Genomic DNA, 20,802 nt, shown 5'->3' with positions numbered 1-20,802 from the left:
TCCTATCTGAGGCTAATTAAATACAAAAATATCGATTATCCTTCAATCAAGAGAGTTTGTATTTGGATAGCCACTATTAAGTGCGTTTTATTTTTTATTAAATAATATTATTTTGCAGATCCGTCCAAAATGGCGCTTCTATCACCGTATTGGGGGCTAGATGGCATCATACTATTCGCATCCCTTATGGTGGCCGCATATGTGTATGCAACCCGGAATTTCAAATACTGGGCAAAAAGAGGCATCATGGAAATTCCTCCGACTCCGTTCATAGGAAATTTCAAGGAATGCTTGTTATTGAAGAAAACACCGTCGGATTTCGTGAAGGAACTGTACGATCAATCCAAGGGATTACGTTACATGGGATTCTATATTTTCGATAAACCATTCTTCTTAATACGGGACCCCGAACTTATTAAGCACGTTCTGGTGAAGGATTTCAACGTCTTTCACGATAGATATGCTTCACCGAATGTGACCGACCGGCTTGGATACGCAAACGTTTTCATGATGAAGAATCCTGGTTGAAAGATACTTAGAACGAAGCTGACACCAGTCTTCACCAGCGGTAAACTGAAGAAAATGTTCCAGCTGATGATTATGGTCGCTAACGATCTGGACGAGTATCTTGTTGCACAAAAGCTGGGTTAGTATCCGTGTTAGTATTTATGTGGTTTCTTCCTTTGAGATCTATATTCGTGAACTGAAGAATAATAGCAACTAAAGGACATATGAAACTACTTCGCAGAATTTCTAATTCAGAACTCCGAAATCTAACATGTACAGTTAAGATCTACGCCAATACAGAAATATAAATGGATCACATTAGCTGCGTCATCAGCAAAATGAAAATATAAATAGTATACATTTGGGTTAACAATACGCCAAAATCAACTTACAAATACACCTATACTCCGTGTTTGTTACTTTAGATTCGGTGCTGCACAATTTGCAAACACAGTATACCATAAAGTAAGTATATTGTGCAACCGAGATTTGTTATTGTTATTATGTAACAGGTAACAGGCAGCTTCAAATTATAATACCTTGCATCAGATCTATGTTCTCTAACTGATATTGCTGAGATTTTTTCAGATTACAAGATTTCCATTGAAAATTTTCTTTGGTAGGATACGATGGAACTAATAATTACCTTACGATGGAACTAATACTACCATCAGACGAGTTGCATAATTCGATGTACTCTACATAAATACGTCAATAGGTGATCGATTGTTTCTACAGAGTATAATTATCATACCATGAAGGCGATTGAAAAAATCCTATAAATAGTGTCATTATTGAAAAAGTAATAATAATCGCTCGGATTGTATAGGTACAGGGTGGGCAATAATTATTACCACCTTAGATATCTTCGAAACTATAAGATTCACAGAAATATTAGTTTCACCAAAATTGCACAGTACGAAGAGAGCCATCCGATGGTGCTAATAGTTTTTTTGCAGGTGGAGGTACTTTGGATATTTCAAGGCCACCTCTATTTTTCTAAATAGATCGGTATGTTTTTGTTTCCGTAGAATGATAGAGGAGCTTAAAACGAGTTCAACGACCTAATATACATATAAGATCATACTGGGTGTTCGAAATAATGACCATCACTATCAATGCAACACTGGATTCTTTTTATGACCGATTGACGTGCAAGTCATATAACGTCAGAACTTATTGATGCACAGACTACAATAATTCCCTGTTGCATGTCGTAAGGTGTTGTTGGTACTTCTTTGTATACTTTATCTTTCAATGTTCCCCATAGAAAGAAATCTAGAGGTGTCAAGTCTGATGAACGAGCTGGCCCGCGACATTGGACCGCCGACACCAATCCAACGATTTTGAAATTTTTCATCGAGTTCCCTTCGTGCAATCAATGAATAATATGCTGGACATCCATCATGTTGATACCACAAGGTTTATCATATAAATAAAGACAATTCTTCTAGCAAAGGACCCAATGTATCCTTAATAAAATTAGCATACACGTTACCATTCAAATTTCCATTGATAAACTGAAGACCAATAATTTTATTACCTGTGATACCGCACCATACGTTCATAGACTATTGTCTTTGGTGTTCAACCTGCCGCAGTCAATGTGGATTTTCCGCTGCCCATAAATGCATGTTATGCAAATTAACATTTCCGTGATTTGTGAATGTTGCCTCATCAGTAAATAAGACGGTATTAAGAAATAACTCATTGTTTTCGATCTGATGTTTAGCCCATTGACAAAATTCAACGCGATTCATGAAATCGTTCCCCTGCAATTGTTGGTGAAGACTAACATGGTACGGATGCAATTTGTGACGGTGCAAAATTAAAAGTACGCTCCTCCTACTTGTGCCAGATTCACGTTCAATTTGTCGCAAACTAATATGAGCATAAATAAGAAGTATATTGACTTGCTCCTCAAACGGATACATCGTGTCCGGTTGACCGATACGATACTACTCTTATCATGTTTATCTTATTCTGCAAACTTAGTAAAGTGTCCTTCAAACAGTGTTTATTTTCAGTGAAGCAAACCGTAAGCATTACATATATCGCTTTTCTCTACTTTCTGTGACCTTCAATGACCTTATGCAATAGGTCGTTGAACTCGTTTTAAGCTAATCATTCTACGAAACCAAAAACATACCGACCTCTTTAAAAAATTGGAGGTGACCGTGAAATATCCAAAGTACCTCCGCCTGCAAAAAAAATTATTAACGCCATCGGATGGCTCTATTCGTACTGTGCAATTTTGGTTAAACAAATATTTCTGTGAACCTTATAGTTTCGAAGATATCTGAGGTTGTAATAGTTATTGCCCCATCCTGTATAACGTTTCTTTTTATGAATGCGAATTAAATGTTATAAAAATTCATTTATAATTAGTGACAAATAATCTCTTGGTGTTTATGCAATGCACATTTACGTGGACTACTTAAAAACCGTGGGAATCGAATAAAATGTTTTTATTTTATAAAAGTTAACTGTTTCAGAAAATGGCAAAGTGCTAGAAGTGAAAGATATCTGCGCGAACTTCACCACTGACATGGTTGGTAGCACCGGTTTCGGTCTGCAAGTAAAGTCATTGAAGGATAGTAACGCACCCTTTCGGCGTTTCGGCAGAACAATTCTCGATCCCAATATGTTTCGTGGTCTAGAACTTCTCACAATATTCTTCATGGCGCATTTAACAAGCTTAATAAACGCAAAATTCTTCGGGAAGGAAGCTAGTGAATTCCTTCGATCTATAGCATGGCAAGTAATCAATCAACGGATACAGTCTGGAGAGAAAAGGAACGATCTTATCGATGTTCTGATCGAGCTGAAGCGGAACCACGAAAACGAAGGCGACGTTGGTGGATTCCGTAAGTTAAAGTTTTCAATCCTTCACCAATTTTTAATCTCCATAACTAGACTGCAGAAGTAATTCATATCCATTCGGTTTATACAAAAAAAGAAAAAAGTTTATAACACTAAAATTTTCAGTCTGCCAACAACACTGATCACTAGGTTGCATGATTATTAACGACAAATTAGGCCATGTATGCATACGCAGGCGTATAAAGTTATGTATTCATCGTCTTGTACCATTATCTACATTATTTCGGGTTCCATATGTTTAAATGTTTACCACCGATAAATGTATAAATAAATAATTTCACAGTTACTATTCAGGAAATTTATTATCATGCTATTCAGCATCTACCTATACTACTCATTTCATGTCTAATTCGTTTTAAATTTTAATTCGTGTTATAGGTTTTAGCGGCGACGATTTAGTGGCACAGGCAGCTGCCTTCTTTAGCGGCGGTTTCGAAACATCATCCACCACCATATCTTTCAGCCTTTACGAGCTTGCGTTGAACATGGACGTGCAGAGGACGTTGAGAAGGGAAATCCTCCAAGCTCTCGAAGAAACCGATGGACAAATTACATATGAAATGGTACGTAAATTAATAATCAATTATAATTAATTAATCCGAAATAGCTGCAAAATTGATATAATTTAAAAATCAATTCGTATTACGTAACCGAAAATCATAAATTACGTAATTCTACATTCACAAATAAATCCAATGTGTAAAATAAGATTTATTCGCACACAGTTTCTGCGTTGATAAAGTCGAATCGGCAAAATGCATACAATATACAGAAACGGTAAATAATGAACAAGAATGTTAGACAAATTCTAATCGACTTCCTTGGTTACTAAACCTGATAAGAACAAATTTCATTTTGTATTTTTAAGCTGGTTTTGTATGTATCGTAAGTCATCTCTGTTACAATTATATGACACTTCCGAATACGTCATGTACATAAAGAAATCATCTGCTATGAATCTATAAATACCATTTTCGTACAAGGTTTGCATTCATAGATCGGTAACAACGTAACACACAATGATATAATTAAAGCATAGTACGCATACCGATAATGTGCATATCTGTAGTAGGCAGTGATAAGTGCAACATCGAAATGCATTCCGTTACTATTACGAGTAATGTTAAGTAATGTATGTAGATCTCACAAGGGAAGGCACGTCAGTTCAGCAGTCAAAAATAAGGGATACGTATTTTCTTTTATCGGCTGCGACGCGACTTTAAGGGGTGAAACCATCCCTCGAAGTTTCGATCCGAAATTCCTTTGTTATAAACAAATTATATTTTGAACAATTTGTTAGCACCATATTATTCTACTCCGCGGTAGTGTTAGTTACCAATCGCAGCGCGTAGCGTTTTTACGGTTAAGAGCGATGAAACTTTGAAAAACGTAGAGGAACTGTCTATTTTGTTGTAAATGCTCTCAAAATGTTAAAGAAAATGTCCCTCCTTTGCAGGTTAATACGTTACCATATCTAGACATGGTTGTCTCAGAAACCCTCCGCAAGTATCCACCATTGGGATTTTTGGACCGTGTCGCAGTGGCCGACTACAAGATCCCGAATTCCGATGTAGTAATCGAGAAAGGTACACCAGTGTACGTGCCAATGATCGGACTGCACCACGACCCGGAATACTTTCCTGATCCGGAGAAATTTGATCCTCTGAGATTTAACGAAGAGAATGAACAGAAGAGACCAAATTACACTTACTTCCCATTCGGAGAGGGACCACATATTTGCATCGGTTAGTAAATTTTCCTAATTTTGACTTGTGACCTAACCGTACAATCATCTTGTTTCATGTTATCTTTAGAGGTATCATTCTTAGTTCTTAGCCACTCGACTTCCCCAAGGGTGACTCCCGCAACCCCTGCGCGGTCAAGCCAAACTCGGCCACGTGATAGTAATTATTTTCAAGCGTGAGTTACTTCCTGAACGAATCTTTTCCTCCACCTATCCGAGAAATATCCTTACTCCTTCAGGGTTCAACCAATAAGAATTCGTTATTTAGGAAACGTTTTTGACGAACCATATCGCCAACGACGGTAAAGTGCGACGCCAGAGGCGCGCCAGGACCTTGTAAATATCAGACTTAAACCAGAACTCACCTGGTGAACATCACACATACACGCACACAAACACACTATTGTAAATACAGTTCATTAACACTAGAACTACCAAGCAAGTCAACATGCCTTGTCAATACACTCTTACAACGACGATTAAAATGTTATGATAATATATTTTCTCAGATCTGTTGCACCTTTTATTACGATATGAAGGTGAAGAAATTAGTCAATTTCAAAATTTCAAAATTTTCAAAAGTTGTTCATGTCTATCCACCGATCGAAGCAAATATGCGTTTATCGTCGGTAGTTCTAGTGTTAAGAAACAATCAAAGTGTGCTTTATTTTGGTTTCATTTTTAAGGATCACGTAACGGTTCGGCGATTAAGTGCGAGCATTGCGTGACCTAACAACGAGTCAAACTATAATACTGTATTTCGTTATTATGAAGAAATTGAATACTTATTCAACGGAGACAGTAATCTTAGTAATGGTAACATACGCTGTGATTGATAGGAAACATTATGTAGGCTTATATCCTTTAAAAATTTTGCGTCCCTATATCCGACTCTAGGAATGAATTTTCACCTTCTTACAACGCAGGTTTAAGTCATGTATTATCTGTTGAGCAAGTTCCCTTACAAATACTTTTCCTTGTCCTCCAAGGATTATCGCCATTGTAAATCAAGTAGCCATCATGTGTCCTCTTCATATAAGAGATGAGAGGGTTTACATTTCTGATGCTATCCTTACCTTTGGGAAGCAGATACCTCCCCCTTCCTTGAAACTTGAAAAATTATCAAATTCTACGAACACAATCTTACAAATTGTATAAACAGTTTATAAATAATCCAGTATTAATTTCATCATCACACGATGCATCACATTTCAGGAATGCGATTAGGACTCTTGCAATCGAAGCTTGGACTGGTTCAAGTGTTGAGCAAATACGAGGTGACACCTTGCGAGAAGACACTAATTCCGATGGTTATGGATCCAAAAGAACTCACGACGACAGCGCTGGGAGGGATATATTTAAATGTCCGGAAGATCAGCACAGAAGCTGGTTAAATCATGTACAACTTTGATTTTAAACGTTATGTTAGTGGATTGATTACTAAAAAGCTCTGTCTCCTTGAAATATGTAATTAAACATACAGATATAAGCAATGTACATATGTATGTATATATATAAAGGGGCAATTCCTGGGCAAAGGAAACTGGATTTTTGACCTTTTATTAAAAATCTGAAACCGTGTACACGGTAATCAGATGCTGCTCTTATCTGAGTGACATAGAAACATATGGTAGAGGAAAAATTGCACAGCCTACCAGGTGCTATTGAACGTTCTTTTGAACGTTCCGAACACGAGTATCGGCCATACATTTTAAGTTCCCCCATTTTATTTTTCAGGGTGATGAACGATCGGACACTAGATAATTTAATATACTAACTAAATTTTCTCGGATTTTTTATTTCGGATAAACGAACTCGAAATTACAATGGTCACCGTAAAACGCTTAAAATAAAAACACCGCCGGGAGATCGTTGATATTTCCCCTATTTATTCATATTTTGCATTGAAGAAGTTACTATAAGCACTTTAAAAATCTTAAGTTCTTAAAAGTTTTTTAAAAATCAATTCCGAAAGTACATGTCTTTTTTCGAGTTCGCAAGTAGGCATAACCCCTTAACTCGACGAGTCTCATTTTGAAGGACTCGATCATTCTCGTTCCCCTGTTCAATCAATCAAGCTCCTTCAATCGAACATCATTCGGATCATTCAATCTCGTTCTAGCTCCAACAGTCGAGGGATCATCATTCCTGTCGTGCATTCTCGTAACAAAGCTCCATCGGTCGAACAATCGTGCAGTCTCGATTATGAGTGAGACCGCCTCGTTTTGAAAATCCCGTAGAATTCTGCTATGCGCCGGATAATGAACCACAACGCCATATATGTGGTGATGTAGCTATTATTACTTGTGCTTGGTGACGAAAACCGAAACATTTCTTCAACGATTAACATTATTGTCATGACTATGTTTCTTAAATTACTCGAATTACTCTTTCCGCGTAAAAATTGTCAGTTTAATCCATCCCCTCTGGAGTGCGTATAGCTGTAACTGTTTTATAAGATGCAATACAAATTTAATAAAATTAACTATTGTATATTGCAAAAATAATTGTTTTTCATTTACACGTATAAATAACATTGGCTGATAATGCAATATCGTCCGATACTACTCAATTTAGTATCGTGAGGTGACTCAAGGGGCACGATCTTGCGCACGGCAGGGGACATAAATAATTAAAATCTGCGAAATTATAGGAGGCAATTTGAAAAACAAATATATCAATGGATTTGGAATAAAATGCTCATTACTTTTTGTTATTATGTAAATTTGAATAAGTTGTAAAATAAAGTTGCAAAAAATTCTTTTGTTACAAACAAATTATATTTTGGAGAATTTGTTAGCACCATATTATTCTACATAGAGAACCGCAAACCTCGTCCATTAGAAGTTGTCATGTATCTACTCTAGTTTTCGAGATAGTACTTTCGGGTCGAAATTTCGAGGGGTGGTTTCACCCTTCAAAGTTGCATCTCAGCCGATAAAAAAAATACGTATCCCTTATTTTTGACTGCTTAACAGACATACGAAGTTTCATCAAAATCGGAGGGGGACACTTCAGTACCTTTCCTTGTCAGATAAAAAAGAAATTGTTTTGTATTGCAGGTGCGCCAGATTAGAACTGTTAAAATCTAAAGATTTTCAATGACGATTAAAAATAAGCATGACAAGTAGAAATCGGAATCGTGAAAAAGTGCACATAATATCGTATACCCAAAAAATATTAACTAATGCATGTATTTATAAACTTTAAAAATTATATTTACATGTGTGTTTGCTATTTTTAGTTATATGATTACTTTGGAGGCATTTTGCCAAATTTTCTTTAATGGGATTACGTTTAAGAAATATCTATATTATAAAAATACAGATATACAATTTCAAAATATTTACATTATTGTACAGGTTCTGATACCTAACGTGAGCACCTTCAATATCTAACTTGTTTTTGAAGATACAAAAAAATGTGAGGGCAAAGTATTATTTGGTTAGAAGGAGCAAATACTATGATAAACAAAAAATTTTCTTAAGGTTATATTTTTCGAAATTTGAAAGACATTGAGATTTTTTAAATGGAACTATATATGTATACATATTTTTATCATCGTGGTGTAATAGGTGAGTCAAGATGAATCCAATTATCTACATAATATGACAATGATACAAATGTAAAGGAGTAATTAAGATTTAAGTAGTAAAATACCTACGATAGAGGGATTACTGCAAATATGTATCGAAGTTGATGGACATCACTTTAAACATTTCTTGAAATAAATTTTCTGCACATCAAAAGCAAGTGATATATTTAAGATGCTCACATTAGGTGAGACACTTTGTATATAATTTTTTGAAACGATCACAATTACATGTTGGGCAAACAAAGTTTAGTTTTTTAGCTTCTCAAATTTCATGTGCCCATCTGTAACAAATACTACACTGAAAGGTAGGCGGTATTGAATTCACACTGGGCAAGAAACAAAAAAATTGGTTCCGTTAACAAAAAGATTGAAACCAATGAAACAGCTAAAGCATGTCATTGATTAGACACAAAAATTTTTCCTCCCACTAAATATTCACTCATTCATAAAATTTGCAAACTTATATTCTCCCAATGGGATATAAAATTGTCATCAAGATTCATTGAAATACTTCTCATTTGCTGCACGTTGCTCGTATGACGTTGTAACTATAATATGCCTTCCTACACATGCTTGGCCACTAGTTTAGTTCATTATTAACAAATGTTAACACAAAATGTTTTTTCACAAGATATTACGAATAGCGATATTAAGTGCTAGGCGATATTTGATGCAGTTACCCCATATAACTTAACACAACACCTATAACTTCGTTAGTTTTGATTTTTTAACAGTTTTGTACTAGAATACCCCTTTAAATTGGAATTCTCGATATCCTATCGTTAGCCATGCATGTCTCTCTTCCGAGAGATTCGCGGTTACCGCCTAAAATGGCAATGTGAGTTTAGATGGCGTTAGGAAAAAACTCATAAAGGGTCCTAGGTCCCGAAGGGACGTACGTTTAGCGGATCTGTTAATACCTCCTCCAACTGTCCAACGACACGTCTATCGCTATTTTGTATGGGAGTTACGATACCAGAAATAATAAAGCGATTTCTAGCGCCCATAATTCCCAAATTGGTATGGAAACAACTGAAAACAATTGTGGACTTATTTATGTTTTATAAACAACCGATTCTGATCGTTCGTATCAAACACTTGATCGTCCAAATGACCTGACAACACATGTTAATGACAAAGTGCACATAGATAAGGTAATCAGCAGGTTTTAGCTACATTACTTCACAAGTATCATTACAGTCACCCGACTATTGATAAAAGGAGGGTAACCGTAATTTGTGAAGACATGACTAATGATACCAGTCGCTTTTTGGGCAGTCTGTTATGAACCGCGCACGCTACTTCACAAAAGTATAATCGGTGCACCTTCAGTGTCTTCGAATTGTGTTTATTCTTCTGCCGCAATAAAATCTGGTAATTGTTACAAATTGTAAGTAAATATTTTTCATACTGTTTTCTTCATTTCTTCGACATTTGAAATAGTACCTGTCCAAAATGTAATTTGTTTATAACAAAAAAATTTCGGATCGAAACTTCGAGGGGTGGTTTCACCCCTTAAAGTCGCGTGTCAGACGATAAAAGAAAATACGTGTCCCTTATTTTTGACTGCTTAACAGACATACGAAGTTTTATCAAAATCAGAGGGGGACACTTCCGTGTCTTCCCTTGTTAGTATATGTATGCATATCACGTGTGTATTTACATTGATTTGTGTATTTATTGGATTTACAGATAACATATTCATAAATCAATACTTCTTCGATACATATACTGCATAATAAAAGATTTGCAACAAATAATTCTATTTCTAAAATCCATCCAAAATGGCGCTTCTAACGCCATACTGGGGACTAGATGTCATCGTACTGTTCGCATCCCTTATAGTGGCCGCATATATGTATGCGACCCGGAATTTTAAATACTGGGCAAAAAGAGGCATCATGGAAACTCCTCCGACGCCGTTCCTAGGAAATTTCGGAGACTGCATTCTATTGAAGAAATCAGCAACGAATTTCGTGAAGGATCTCTACGACCAATCCAAGGGATTACGTTACATGGGATTCTACATTTTTGATAAGCCATTCTTACTGATACGTGACCCCGAACTTATCAAGCACGTCTTGGTGAAAGATTTCAGCGTCTTTTGTGACCGATATGCTACGTCAGATGTAAACGATAGGATTGGGTCTGCAACCATTTTCTTGTTGAAAAATCCCGCGTGGAGGACACTTAGAACGAAGATTACACCAGTCTTCACCAGCGGAAGACTGAAAAAAATGTTCCACTTGATGACGCTGGTTGCAGACGATCTGAACGAGTATCTTGATGGGCAAAAGCTAGGTGAGTGTTTATGTTAACATTCACTTCAGCAATGGTGAACCTAACTTGAGATTTCTACCTTTGAGAGCTGTTCTCATGAATAGAATAAATACCTAAAGACGTAATTGTTGCTACGTCGTTAAAAAATAAAAATATATTTAGTCTGCAATAAGGGTAAATGAACATAGACATACACATATACTTTGTGTTTGTTATCTTACACAGAAGCCAATAACCAATAAGCAGTTCAGTTATACATTCGAAATAATAGTGAGGAAAGGGAAACGCGCACATCAGTAATAATTTCCTTAGACGTTTCGCGAAGGTGAGAACATTTCTAAAGAGACAAGTTTATTAACAGCGTTAAAGAAACGAAAACTTGATTGCATCGAAATAGACCCAAAGGTCGTAACAGGATTATTAACCCGTGAAAAGATCGCGAACTGACCGGCACCGATTTGGATGAAACTTTGTAGGTTTGAAGAACAGTAAAAAAAACGTATTTCTTTAGCTACGTTAACTCAAGTTTAAGGGGAGAAACCACCTTCCAAAGTTCAATTCCCTGAGAGCTAACTTGGAACTTGTTAAAGATAACAAAAATCTTATTAACGAAAACTGATTATGCTATTATCAATAGCACAGACGAGATATAAAAATTGACCTAACATGCAATGTAATTTTCTGTCCCATGCTTTGGAGGCGTCAGAAGCCCTCGTACCACTTCAGTATTCAATTCCTTGCTAGCGAAACCAGGACAATAATGTATGTATGTATCGCTATATGCAATTACGGGTGTTTGTGTTGTGTGGCATCACGATGTCAAACGTAGGTCCTGAAGTCGGAAACTTTTATGTAGAGTGCGCTCGAATCAGCGTGATTTTCGTGGGACACCAAGTCCTATAAGATGTTAGGTATATTCTCATCGCGGATTACACATACATTATTCTCAACCTATGAATTCTACAAATTCCGAAAAACTAAACGTGCGTGCAATACTTTGGAACACCAGTGTATGTATTAATTCTTTGTTTTTCGAATGTTTATACAAAGTCATATTTACATGGACTGATTTATAACAGTAGGAATCGAATAAAATGTTCTCATATCATAATTCCTTCAGTCATATCAATTTATTTGTTTCAGAAAATGGTAAAGTGATAGAAGTGAGAGATCTTTGCGCGAACTTTACCACAGACATGGTTAGTAGCATTGGCTTAGGTCTGCAGGTGAATTCATTAAAGGACAGTAACGTACCCTTCCGGCATTTCGGCAGAAAAATGTTTGAACGAAGTATAATGCGTGGCCTAGAATTTCTTAGTATATTCTTCATGCCGCATTTAACTAAATACACACGCGCGGAATTCTTTGGGAAGGAAACCACTGCATTCTTTCAGACCGTACTATTGGAAGTGGTCAATCAACGGATACAGTCTGGAGAGAAAAGGGAGGATTTTGTTGATCTTATGATCGAGCTAAAACAAAACCACGATAAGGAAGGCGACATTGATGGATATCGTAAGTTATAGTATCTACCCGTCACTACTTTTTGAACTTCATAACTAGACGTCGGATGTAATTCATGTCCATCCAGGTAACACACATGAAACTGCTGTTTGGAATGCACGAGGTTAAAGGAGTAAAGTTCATATTATTAAAATTGTAATTATCTTCTATCAGTATGTTATATTATTTTGTGTTCCATGTGTTAAAATGTTTACCACCGATAAATGTATGTGCATATAATTATACAGTTAGTATTGTGAAAACTTATTGACATGGTTTTCGGCATCTCTCTTCACTAATAATTTCATTTCTAATCCGATTATCAATTAATTTGTTGTACAGAATTTGGCAACGACGAGTTAGTGGCACAGGCAGCCGGCTTTTTCACTGGCGGTTTCGAAACTTCGTCCAACACCATGTCTTTCTGTCTTTACGAGCTTGCGTTGAACATGGACATACAGAAGACACTGAGAAAAGAGATCCTTCAAGCTCTTGACGAAACCAGTGGAAAACGTACTTACGATATGGTACGTAAATTGATAGTCTAGTGTGATTAGTTTTGTAGAAAGAAAAATAAATAGGAGTCTAACTTTCTTCCCTATAGTTTAGGATTCGTGAAAGGTGTTGTTCAAGTAAGCAGATGCATTGTGACTTGGACAATAGCAATTAATGTATTTAAATTTACAGCCGCTTCCAAACGGTCTGCCAACACTTTTTGTAACTTAATTGGCGCTCGTCCTGTATATCCTTTCCTGCCACACAGAGACACACTCGCGTATTTAACTATAATTAAATATTACACAACTTAAATATTATTTAATGACCATCATAATACATACCACTGAATTTGTTTTACTATTATCCACAACTCACATAATGAAACAAAACTTGACTTCCATTTAAAAAATCAAAAATGACCTCGAAGTTTTGAAAAATACTAGCGCTAGGAAGAAATCGAATAATTCACTATTAAGGTTCAAGGTCAAGATCAATGTTGAGGCTCCTTTCTGATATTCATTTCCACCAAACCAAAGGTGTAGAATCCAGATACGGTAGTCTTGACGTATCATTTCTAAAAACCCTGTACAGTCTTCCTATTTCCAGAAAGTCGATTTTGAAAATTGTTTATTACAAACAAAAACGGCAAATAGTAACCACAGACGGAATGCAAATGCTATTCGGCTTCTTAACAAAAATAAACCCTCCAAGAAGTAACTTCACTTTACATTTTCAAGTTTGTTTTCTATGATAAATTATCTCCCACTCGGTCATTGTCATGAATCTTGTGGGTCAATCTACATCTTTGTCTCAATCAAGCCTTTTATAAGAATCTCGGAAGAAAAACAACGCTCACAGCTATGTCATAAAAAAGCGAACGTAGAGAACAACAATTCTACGAGAGACTTAAGGAAACTACCTGTTTTTTTCGTAAATACTCTTGTTGAGCGTTAGATTGTAAAAAGCAATTTAGGCTTAGGAAACCGGAGGCGCGTTTATGACCAGTGCACCCTAGCAAAACAATACAGCGATCGAGGCACGCGGGCCCATTGTAACTCGTCATTACCTTTACTAGCGGTCAATGGTCATAACCTGGGATTTTTGAGACAGCTGACGAACACGTGTTTCTCATCTGTAAATACCCCAATTACATCGGTTTCGCCAGTTAATGTCCAGGAATCCCAGGACACCCTTAGAAAAGGAAAAAAAATAACAATCCGTCTTTTTCTACCTTCGCACCAAATTTCGCCACACCCACACCAACAGACACGACCAATCACACTCAAACACACCCTCTCCAATACACACTGCATTCAATATATAAAGGCAGAACTTAGGCAGACGAGAGAATTGACACAACAGCCAACACGGTCACATCACAGTATAATAACTCGATATACTTTACATCTTGTAAAATAAAGAACTCATTAGTACAGCACATATATTCAATATTTCATTATCTCTTCGATCCTCCGCTCCGAGTATTAGTTTACTCTGTGAGTGCGACACATCCGAACGGTTGAACCTGACCGATCGTCACTTTGCGTCGCAACAACTCTCAAAATATTAAATGAAACGTGTCTTCTTCGCAGGTTACAAGTCTACCGTATCTAGATATGGTTGTATCTGAAACCCTACGCATGTATCCACCACTGGGATTTCTGGACCGTGTCGCTGTAACCGACTACAAGATCCCGAATTCCGATGTAATAATCGAGAAAGGTACACCGGTGTCCATACCTATGATCGGACTTCACCTCGACCCGGAATACTTCCCTGATCCGGAAAAATTTGATCCCCTAAGATTTACCGAAGAGAACAAGCAAAAGAGGCCAAGTTGCATTTACTTCCCCTTCGGCGAGGGACCACACAATTGCATCGGTTAGTAAATTTTCATAGTTTTGACCTAATCATATAATCATCATGTATCATGTTAGTTTTAAAGTTCTCATTCTTACTTCTTTAAAAATGGTAGCTTGTTTTCTTACTCTTTCGTCGATATGGTTTGGATAAAAAGAGTCATTGTTGTCGGAAAAACTACAAAAGCTAAGCTACAATTTATATTTCCTAAAATAAAAAAAACAATTGCAAATTGTGTCGTACAAGTATAAGATTTTTCTGAAAATATATTCGAAAGTAGTTATAGCTTAATGCGATAATATTCAGAATTTATTGAGGGAATTATTTGAGGCATTTCTTTTATGACTTCAAATAAAGTTAGAAGTAGTGATTAGTTATATATTCATGGAAAAACATTTCAGAGTGTGTGAACTGTTATATATTATATTTTGAATACAGTCTTTGACAATAGAATTCGAAAATGTAAAACGATATTGACCGAAGAATATGATAACCTCTTACAAGGGAGGTTAAGTCATGCATTATTTCTATAACAAATTCCCCTATAGGTACCTTTCCTTATCCTCCAACAACTTTCGCCAATGTACAATAGGAAGCTAATAGGTCTGACACATTATTGATCAACCTGCGCTCAACTAGGTCTAGTAGCCAACATGCGTCCTCTTCTTGTAAGGGGTGAAGGCGCTTACATTCACGATACCTTCCTTAAACCTTACAAAACTAATAGAAAACAACAGCCTTACAAATTTCATGAACACAATGTTACAAATTGTATAAATATTTTAGAAATAATCCAATATCAATTCTTTCACCTCACGACGTATCACATTTTAGGACTTCGAATGGGCCTCTTGCAAACCAAGCTTGGACTCGTCCAAATGCTAAGCAAATACGAGGTGACACCTTGCGAGAAGACACTAATTCCGATCGTACTGGATCCAAAAGGATTCAACGCGCAGCCGGTAGGAGGATTACATTTGAATATTCGGAAGATCACTACAGAAGTTGGTTAAATAATCCTAACTTTATTTACAAATTTGCATGTTGAATGTTATTAATATATTAGTGACTGAAATGCTAGATTTCCCTTGAAATATGAAATTATTATATAATTCCCTTCAAAATATTTTTCTGCACTTATACACTTACGCCAATGGCTCTCCCGTTGATAACAACATTTTTTGAACGACTTTTTCAAAATGCTCTCTAGACGTTTCGTCGTATTCGGTTTTATCGTCTCGATGTCGTCAGAGCTCCGTTCTCTCAGTTACATTTGCAGTTATGGAAAGAGCCAGAAGTTGTAGGGTGCCGTATCAGGTGAGTAGAATGGATAATCAACTACAGCAGTGCTGTCCAATTTGGCTCTTTAGAGTCAACAGCCACCCCCCACCACCATCCGCCGTTACTATGGAGTAACAGAGACAAGAGTTTGAGCTTCTTTGTTTTTACGAAGGCATATGACGCGAAAGAATGATTGGAAGGGGAAGCAGGCGTGTGAGGAGCACCTCCCGAGAGCCAAGTTGGACAGGACTGAATTATAGGGATGCTACGTTTTGCCAAAAAACTCCGCACGTACTACATAATTGTAAGTAGTGAGCAAAAGCGCATTGTCAGGGTACAATGGCCACAAGCCAGTTTCCCACTTCTCCGCTCCAAATCTTCCGTCAAAATGGATTGGCACGTACCGACCGAGAAGTTAAGCTCTTCAGCAATATCTCGTATTGTTAATCGCCTGGTTTTCTTCATTAATTACTTCATGCGTGCCACAGACTCGTCGTTTCTGGCCTTCGACGGCCGCCCGAGTCCTGGATCGTCATCGGTACATGTTCTACCTTCTTTAAATTGTTTGTGCCCCTCAAAAATGGTTATGCGGCCTAGGGCGTTCTCTCCCTAAGCTATTTTTGAAAGACACATAGTTGTTTCTTTTCAAAACCAAAAAAGGTATATCGGAAGTCCTTTTCGCGCCTGAACAATGATATTGCTTGTTACTTTCATTTGTCACATTTTATGAAGCCATCATTCTTGTTTTTCGAATTATGCAATGCAGAGCGTTTGCCAAAAACCTAACCTCCTAAAACCTTATTAAACCTTGTAGGAAATAATAAAAATGGAGTAGCTTAAGGCTCTCTGATTAAGAAAATATTTAATACGTATTCACACAGAACTTAAAATGGTCCGATTGAAACCGCCTTTCGACTCAATTTTTATGAAGAACATTTGGTCAATTTGTTAGAAATAATGTCAATATTGGTTTGACAACATATTGCCTCTAGTATTACAGGTTGTTGGAATCGTATAAATATCTGCTATTTTATTAGGAACAAAAAAGTATAGTATGCCATTTAAAACAAATGTAAGAGACTGAGGAAAAAATTAGTATATGCATATTATGTGTCCCTCCTTACCATACAACTTCTGTAAATAAAGTTTTCCATATCTCTAAAAGTAACAGAGATATTCAAAGTGGTCAAAGTTAAGGCCACCCTGTATATGTTAGTGTGTGACCTTTATATTATGTATGCATACTAATATTGTATACATATGTATACTAGTATTAGTATTATTTTATTATAAAAATTCAAATTTCCACGTTTAAATAATTAAAAATGACGAAATACTTCTTTTTAACTTTTATTCGTTATTCGAAACTTTTTATCTAGAATACTTTAGATCTTCAACAAAAGCTGAAAAATCCTTCTTCCATTACTCAGGGATTACTTGTCTATGTATTTTGTTAGAATATGAATGTCCGGAGGGGAATAAATCAAATGAAACACTTGTAACACTAATAACGTATATTCAAAGAATTAGAACAAAAATAGATTTAAACACGTGCTCGTTAATCCACATACAAGGGGTGATAACAAAATCCGGTAAATGCTAGAGACGCTCCAATCAGTCACGAAATCCCGTCTCCCATTTTGATTGGCACCGTCATTTTTAGGCAAAGGTGTTATACATGGTGGTGTAGTAATAACAATTGATATTTTAGAAAAATGCCTGGATGTTATACGCGAAATTGTACGAACTCGTCATAGAAAGCCAAATAATAATAATTGTACCAAATTGCCATAATTTAAATATAAATATATTTCGTAAGTTTGCGATTTTTAGGTGTAAGATATTGCATATAAAAAAAGCATAAGCCAAAAAGGTATTTCGCTAGTAAGACCATGGCAATGCTCACATAAAAGAAAATAAAGACGTAATATTTATGTTTCTTATACTATTTTTTTAATTTATTCATGGGATCTGTTGCTTTTCAATTTACATTTTTCTCTCTCATACATCCCCTTTCATCGCATCCCCTATTGATACCTTACGTGGCAATTGCTAGTTAATAAAAACATTACATTGTGTCCTCATCCCTCCTATTCACCAGGTCTCGCACCATGGACTTCTGGCTCTTCCCCAAATTCAAATTAACCCCGATGGGTGAACGTTTTGAATCGACGAGATGAGCAAACTGATTATCTAGATCTAAAGCCATGTACATAATCGACGTAAAATTGACACTTGGTAGAAACAAATGAAGATGCTTTATCGTCGTTACAATGCAGACATTTCTAAATGTCATTAATACCCATTAGTGTTATCGAAATTAGGGGCGGAATACAGTAGAATCGTCTCGGGAATAAAGATAAAGCACCCATTAACAAGTGCCCTTGTAGAATTTAGAGTTGCACTTTTTAAAAACTTATAAGTAGACTGCGGAACGTTATGCAAAATAACATTTTTCAACGTGATTTGTAAAGACAAATGTAAAGACTAAATTGTCTTCCATTTCTTAAGGATTTTATTATATGTATAAAACAGAAATCGTATTAGATCTGATGTTAGCTTTACCATTTATCATATTTCACATGGAATCCACAGTTTACTTATAAAAGAGTATTGAGTGCTACATTTCCATGAGGAAAAAAGTAGTTTTGTAAAAGAGACTACAGACAACACTACGTTGTAAATATTTTATTAAGTACAATATATCCTCTTTCATTAAGCATTAAACGATGTTAGCCGGTAACAAATACTGACTTTCTTTATTATTTAATGGAAATGACAAACTTATGTATCTATCACATACACCGTATCACTGATAATTATTCGAACGATATAACTTTGGCCTTAATTTATGGCCCTTAGCCGAAGGTATATATTACACTATTCAACACGATTTGTAATCTGCAATATCCATTGAGAGATCCTTATAAAATTCCACGTCCAGATCACAAATCCGGAGGCAGAATTTCTCAGTCTCTCTCAGTTTTCAAAAATGACGTATTACGTGAAAAATAAAAACGCTAGAAAGTTCAATTTCGTAAACAAACACTATTATTGAAAACCTATTTATTTTTTAATGAATTGAAATAAAACTAGATATTTACTATCAACTGACGATCTTTCGGGTTTGGGTGAATTTCACTTATACTACACCGACGATTAAACAAACTCGCTCGAAGGACCACCGTTCACCACCATGTCTTTCAGCCTTTACGAACTCGCGTTAAACATGGACACGCAGAGAACATAAAGAAAGGAGATCCTCGAAGCTCTCAAAGAAACCGGTGGAAAAATTACGTATGAAATGGTACGTAAATGAGTACTATAATATAAATTTAGAATTATAATTTACTCTTTATATGCATATAAAAGAATTGTGTAAGGTAGACTGAACTTATTGCACAAGTCAGTCTGTGCAAATTATCTGAACGTATAAACAGACGTTTGAAGTAAACGTGTCTTCTTCGCAGGTTACAAGTCTACCATATCTAGATATGGTTGTATCTGAAACCCTACGCATATATCCACCACTGGGATTTCTGGACCGTGTCGCTGTAATCGACTATAAGATCCCGAATTCGGATGTAGTAATCGAGAAAGGTACATCGGTGTATATACCCATGATCGGACTGCACCACGAACCGGAATACTTTCCTCAGCCGAAGAAATTTGATCCCCTAAGATTTACCGAAGAGAACAAACAAAAGAGGCCAAGTTACACTTACTTCCCCTTCGGCGAGGGACCACACAATTGCATCGGTTAGTAAGATTTCATATTTCTTACCTAACCACACAATCATCCTGTTTCATGTTACCTGTAGAATTATCATTCCTACTTCTTTAGAAATGACAAATCGTTTTTTTACTCTTTCACTTATGTGGATATTGTTTGGATAAATAGAGTTGCAGTTGTTATCGGAAAGTAGGTCAAGTAGCTACCATGACGTCCTCTTCATGTAAGGGGTGAGCGCGCTTACATTCATGACGCATATCCTTAGATTTGGGAATAGATTTCTGTCCCCTTCTTCGAACCTTGCAAAACTAACACACAACAACAGCCTTACAAATTCCATGAATATAAGGTTACGAATTGTATAAATAGTTTGGAAGTAATACAGTATCAATTCTATCCTTTCATGACGTATCACATTTCAGGATTTCGACTAGGCCTCTTGCAAGTAAAGCTTGGGCTCGTCCAAATGCTGAGCAAATATGAGGTGACACCTTGCGAGAAGACGCTAATTCCGATCATTCTTGATCCAAAAGGATTCAATTCGCTGCCGGTAGGGGAACTACATTTGAACGTTCGGAAGATCGCTACAGAAGCTGCTTAAATAATCCAAACTGCATTTACAAATTTGATTTTAAATGTCATGTTAGTGTATTGATGATTAAAATGCTCGTTTCCCTTGAAATATGAAATTGAATGTACAGATACGAGGTGTGACCAAAAATACTCAGATTGGTTCTGTTAAAAATAAACTTTATTAGATAACGGTTCAAGCAAGTATTATATAATCCCCTTTAAAATTTTCCCTTTTTACGCTTATACACTTACGCCAACGGCTCTCCCGCTGGTGATAACATTTTTTAAACAAACCTTTCGAAATGCTCTTCAAATGTGTCGTTATAGTCGCTTTCATCGGCTCAA

At 36.3% G+C, this 20,802-nt stretch overlaps 1 protein-coding gene and 1 pseudogene across 1 annotated transcript; both read left to right on the top strand.

Moving 5' to 3' along the window:
• Positions 1-129: 129 nt before the first annotated feature.
• On the top strand, positions 130-6,619 carry LOC107192279 (annotated as a pseudogene).
• Positions 6,620-10,513: 3,894 nt separating this feature from the next.
• On the top strand, positions 10,514-20,485 carry LOC107192277 (cytochrome P450 6k1-like). The gene is made up of 7 exons (XM_015581495.1): positions 10,514-11,030; positions 12,153-12,524; positions 12,855-13,039; positions 14,603-14,891; positions 15,705-15,874; positions 19,592-19,910; positions 20,307-20,485. Exons 1-7 carry the CDS (start codon positions 10,514-10,516, stop codon positions 20,483-20,485), a joined length of 2,031 nt encoding a protein of 676 aa, XP_015436981.1.
• The last annotated feature ends 317 nt before the right edge of the window (positions 20,486-20,802 follow it).

This window comes from Dufourea novaeangliae, unplaced genomic scaffold (genome assembly GCF_001272555.1).
Source record: "Dufourea novaeangliae isolate 0120121106 unplaced genomic scaffold, ASM127255v1 scaffold310, whole genome shotgun sequence".
Taxonomy (NCBI): Eukaryota; Metazoa; Arthropoda; class Insecta; order Hymenoptera; family Halictidae; genus Dufourea; species Dufourea novaeangliae.
The sequence above is the reverse complement of the archived record's forward strand: the minus strand, read 5'-3'. Positions and strand labels throughout refer to the sequence as shown.